General features: G+C 41.5%; 1 protein-coding gene across 1 annotated transcript; it reads right to left on the bottom strand.

Annotated features, from left to right (window-relative positions):
• Positions 1-2,203: 2,203 nt before the first annotated feature.
• Positions 2,204-4,518, bottom strand: sox11b (SRY-box transcription factor 11b). The gene has a single exon (XM_031800873.1). It carries the CDS (start codon positions 4,366-4,368, stop codon positions 3,265-3,267), a length of 1,104 nt encoding a protein of 367 aa, XP_031656733.1. The 5' UTR covers positions 4,369-4,518; the 3' UTR covers positions 2,204-3,264.
• Between the last annotated feature and the right edge of the window lie 1,355 nt (positions 4,519-5,873).

The raw sequence follows: 5,873 nt of genomic DNA, 5'->3' as shown, positions 1-5,873 counted from the left end.
ATCCCAGAGTGTCTTTGGCCTAACTGAATTGGATTATGAATATAATACAGATCATAATAGATTAAATAGATATTGATCAACTCGTTATCCTATCCATGAGACTATATTGTTACGACGCGGCTACAGCCACACCACAAGAAGATTAAATTATATTTTCAAATCATTATGATCTGTTGGTGTGTGGGACAAATCCAAGTCAATGGATTTTTCCGAAATGGCACCCTATTCCTTATGTAGTGCACTACATTTTACCAGAGTTATATGGGCCCAGGTCAAAAGTAGTGCACTAAATAGGGAATAGGGTGCCATTAGGTATGCAGGCCATAAAGGACAGGGGCAGAACTAAGTGTTGCGGGAGCATGAAGAACGGCTGTAGAATTGCAAATAAATACATCACATGAACAAAAATGTGTCCATAATGTAATACATTTGCAACAAGGCTGAACAAGCACTCTCTAGCCTCTCTCCACTAAATTGGAATCAAGCCAAGCGTAGATTTTCTAAACAACATTAGGAGAGTAATAGCCTTGACGACCTTTATCTGTGTGTTGTGTTTGCTAATGATTTCAGGCTATTCGTTTTTGAAGTTCTGCAGGTTAACACATCTGCTCTCTCCTTCCAACAGGAAGAGCATCTTATGTCAATAAGAGAAGGAGCACAGAGGACTCTGATCCAAAGGCAATAACACGCACCTTGTGATGCATGCATATCGTGACACAGTGGAGAGGACTAGTGAGTAAAGTAGCCTGGTGCCGGCATGTTGACATTGCAGTCAGTCTTGTGCTATTATGAAACGGTTGCTACCTGTTTTTGTATCCGTCAAAAGGCCATAGTGTTGTCTGGACCAACTCCATCTTTTCATGACTTTTAATGTGTTTAGAAGCTATAGGGCTCTACCCAAAAGTAGTGCACTATATAGGGAATAGGGTGCCAATAGGAGCATGTCCTATGTCGTTACAGTCCCACATAGATGAAAATGCCATCAAAATATGGCAATCATGTACTACATTTATAAATGGGAAGCCACACAACCCCATACACACTAACTGCTTCTATGAACATACAACTTGGCTGAGTGAATGTGGGGATTGAATTGTTCTTCTAGTCATGGTAAAGTAAATGTAAATTGTGGTGGCTTAGCTGGTAGGCAACAGTATTCCTTTTACAAATTAAGACAAACACTTTATGGGGTGAATGGGTAACTGTCTATCTGGCAAAAGCCAACAAACCGTAGCTGTCAATGTTTACATATCACCACAGGAGACGAGCTAGGTGAGGAACATTAGATGATTGAGTGGATTAACCTCTATCCAAATAAGGTACCAATGAGCCTATTTAAAATGGCTGTGTGGATGCAAGTTGTAGCCTACCGGTTGTCTGTCTCAAAACAAGTGATAGTGGTACAGCATTAACAGTGGTGAAAGAGTGAACGTTAGGCCCATATTATCTAAATGTCTTGAAGTGGGCTTTGCTCCCGAAGATGACAGAGAGCACTAATTCAGATTACAATTGATCTTACAGCACAAGTGAAGACATTGTCCAGGTCCCAAATGGGACCCTATTCCCTACACCACTCCTCATAGGGCTATGGTCAAAACTAGTGCACTATATAGTGAATAGGGTGCCATTGGTCAGGGTGCGATCAGACCAATGCAGAAGAGGTGTTGGGACCGGAGTATTTTGACTCACCAATAAGTCTTGAGATGACTACTGTACTTATTTGGCTTCGTGTAGTTGAATATTATCAGGAGCAAAGTTTAACATCCTGCAAAATCATAAGTGGGAATACACTTAAATAGTCTACCTTTGTTCATGAGCAGGCACAGGTCCTGCAAGATGTCTGATAAGAATGACTTAAAAGGTTAACACAGGAACATAAGATATATTACAATAACCTGTAGGCCTACAATTGGAAGAGGGTGTTGACATTCACATCAGTATTGGGTAAAAGAAAGTAATGCTAAAGTTGAACAAATCACTGCAAGGTGTGATATCAGTGCATTTCTCAGGGATGCCAAGGTCTCAATAAAATGCCCACACTGAAAAGTAATGAAAAAACGAGAGGCTATTTGATGTAATTTAAACAAGCTGAAGAGTTGTCCTTACCAAATAGCTGCTACACTTGGCCAGATAAGTCCTAAAAAAAAAACTGCCAATAGTATTTTTATCAATAATGTCCCCATTAAAAAACATGGACATTCAGTTGAATCAGTTCCAGCTGATTTATTCAGTTTAGTCAAGATACAGACTTCAGCATGACGACAAGTAACGCATTTCATTTGCTACAAAAAAAAATGTGGACAGTCCATTTAAGAGTAGCCTATATTGCACAAAATAAAGAGAAAATAATGTGCCAATAAGATAAAATACAAAGAAAATCCAGTTTCATACCTGCTATTTGGGACCCATTCACACATATACATAAACTCCTAATTTTACAATTTTACAGAACATGTACAATCTTAAAACTAGTACCAGCAATGAGGTCCACAGTCACCAATTCCAATTGAACTCATTAAGCACCCCAAATATGCTCTACTTCTGTACATATACCATAGCTTAAAATAATTGCAAGGCATGTCGATGCAACTTGACATCTTTTCAACCCTTGCATGCTAAATTAAACCGGGTACAAGTGCCTGAAAAAAACGTTTTAAAAAACAACAATTGAAAGCACAGTAAGAACATTCCCTTCGTTTAACTGTACAAAAATATGCCAGAAAATATATATATTTTTTCAAAGATGAGGTATGTGTTGGTTATGTATCAAAATGCTGCGTCCTGTGGATTTAGCGTACTACTTACAGTATTCGGAGTTAGCCTACTACTTACAGTATTTCCATAACAGGGGGGAATCGGAACTAATTAAAACAAAGTTGTGGAATACAGAAAATCATTAAACCTTTGAAAAGTTATACATCCTGAATGAACAGTGTCTCAGATTTTGCCTCGGGTCAGCCCAGCCGTGTTCAGACCAGTGGTTACAAGTGAGATGGGAATGCATAGTTCAGAGTCTACTGTGGTCCGCTTTTAAATTTGAGCAGTTTCCCTGCAGATCCGAGGGAAATCCATAAAACCAGTCATGGTGACAAATTAATGTCACCGTTTTATTTGTTTGCAATAGTACCGCATTGTAACAAATTTGTTTCAGTTCACTGAGGACCCTCTCCTTCCCTACATGGTAGCACACAGGTCTGGAGAGGAAACTGATATAACACTGTTCCCGCTACTACTAGAGAATGATTCCCTTTTGTACTTAGCTAGCTAGTAGGTAAACACCAAATCTGAAAAGTTAGCGTCAAGCCAATCGCCTGCGATCATTTCGCTCAATTCGGGGGTGCAATAGTCTGGGAATTCAAAGTGAGAGCTAAGGCTGCCCTCACTGAAAGAGTCCAAGTCCTTATCCACCAAGGAAAGAGACAGATTTCCTGAATTCGAGGTCCCCAGCTCCACTCCGTGAGCACTGGAGGCTAGATTTAAACTGAAGTCAACCAGTAAATCATCGGCGTCTTCGCTGGAACTGGACGAGGTGGAGACCGACCTGAATGAAGATGCTGGTGAGAGTGATGCAGGGCAAATTGTGTTCTGCTTGGTAATGTTCTTGAAATTGTAGAACAGTCTGGTAGGAGCTGCGTTCGCATTCCGGGACTCCTCGTACATGCTCGCACCCTCAGACTCTGCAGTGGAGCTCAGAGTGGGACTCGCCGGCACTTTGGCGATGTTGTACGGTATTGGTTCCTCGTCCTCTTCCATTTTAATCCGAGAGAACACTTCCTCCTCGTAGTCCTCTTCGTCGTCATCCTCATCAGAATATTCCATTTTTACAGATTTGCTAGTTGTAAAACTGGTGAAAACATAGTCATAACGAGGGTCGTGAGACGGTCTCGTTGTCACCGCCTTCATAGTTTTTAATTTAGCGAATTTCTTACCCGGGGCTTTCACAGGTTTAATGTTAGTCTTCTCCGGTGATTGCGCGGCTGGTTTTGTGGAACTGTCAAGCTTTGGTTTCTTCTTGGGTCGGTACTTGTAGTCAGGGTAGTCAGCCATGTGTTGTAGCCGGAGCCTCTCGGCTTCCCTGATAAACGGGATCTTTTCACTGTCCTTCAACAATTTCCACCGCTTTCCCAGTCTTTTGGAGATTTCCGCGTTGTGCATGTCCGGAGACTGCTCCATGATCTTTCTCCTCTCGACTTTCGACCACACCATAAATGCATTCATGGGTCGTTTGATGTGACCGGTTGCTGTCTTGCACCAGTCAGCTTTCACGGATTTCAGTGGCACCGGGCTACACGCCATCAGTTCGCTTTCCTCAGTGTCTGTAGCTTCTCTGCTACTCTCTGTCTCACTGTGTTCTGTTTGCTGCACCATGTTCCGTTGTGTGTTTCAAGGCCACTGCCGCGTTTTAAATACCCACAGGCACTTTCTGGTAACTCCTTGCTGTGCTACTTAGTTTATGTCACCCTTAACACTTCTCGCTCAACCAAACAACCCCCTCCCAAAGTTACCAACTGCCTTCTTAGCTAGTTTTTTGGTCTTTCATATCGTTTACGTCATTTTTAATTACCCAATCACAGCTCTTCACTCCGCCCAGCAGCTTCCAGACATTCCGTTAACCCTTTGCTGCCACACGAGATTTCATTGGTAGACGGTGTGGAGACAGGAAAATGTTATGTACACTGATGGTAGGGATTGGCAGACGATACATTGGGAAAGTCGAAGACAAGTGTGCATCAGTTTCATACTGTCCTCCCCATAAAACAAGTATTATTGCATTGCGTTGTTTTCTCTGGCCAAACAGATGTCTTGAATATTGAATGGATTAGTGAGACTCATTGTGGCGCCTGAGCTCAGTAATGTATATTATTTAGGCAGTACCCACAATAATGTGTATTTCACTCTTGTTTTGTGTTTGTAGACATCTGATGTATACAACACAGGAGACTGCTAGGGGAGAATGGCTCATAATAATTACCGAAATGGCCATATGGAATGGCATCAAACACCTGGATTTGATATCAATACACGAATTCCGCTCCAGTCATTACCACGAGCCCATTCTCCCCAATTAAGGTGCCACCAACCTCACGTGGAAAACAACATATTTGAAGACTCTTATTTCAGTTTTTTATGTGATGGTCTGCAACCTAGTCTCAGAGCAAAGCGTATTATATGTTACTAAAATCCATTTAGTATGATATGAAAGGGAAAGGGGATACCTAGTCAGTTGCACAAATTAATGCGTTCAACCGAAATGTGTCTTCCGCATTTAACTCAATCCCTCTGAATCAGAAAGGTACCCTGGGCTGCCTTAATTGATCTTCACGTCATTGGTGCCCGAGGTGCAGTTGTTGTTGGGGGTTAACTGCCTTGCTCAAGGGCAGAACGGCAGATTTTTCCACCTTGACGGCACAGGGATTCAAACCAGTGACCTTTCGGTTACTGTTAAGTTACAGTGACATATGCAATAGTGGTCCTACAATATAATACGAATTGTAGGATGTAATGTATGTTACAAATTGCAATTCGTATGATGTGTTACCAATTACAATTGTTACAATATGTTGCTTATGTTAGCTAGGTGGCTAGATGACTTATGCTAATGTTAGCTATGTTGCTAATATTAGTTCGGTTGAGGTTAGGGTTAAGGTTAGGGTTCGGAGTTAGGTTAAAGGGTTAAGTTTAGGGGAAGGGTTAGCTGACATGCTAAGTAATTGCAAAGTAGCTAAAAAGTAGTAAGTAGTTGCAAAGTTGCTAATTAGCTTAAAAAGTTGTCTATGATGACATTCGAACGCGCAAACTTTGGATTGCTAAACGTTCCCGACCAACCACCCAACTTTCATTTTTGCAGTAGCAACCCATTCCTGCAATCAAAT

This window comes from Oncorhynchus kisutch, linkage group LG21 (genome assembly GCF_002021735.2).
Source record: "Oncorhynchus kisutch isolate 150728-3 linkage group LG21, Okis_V2, whole genome shotgun sequence".
Lineage (NCBI taxonomy): Eukaryota > Metazoa > Chordata > Actinopteri > Salmoniformes > Salmonidae > Oncorhynchus > Oncorhynchus kisutch.
This window is presented reverse-complemented; position numbering and strand designations above follow the sequence as displayed.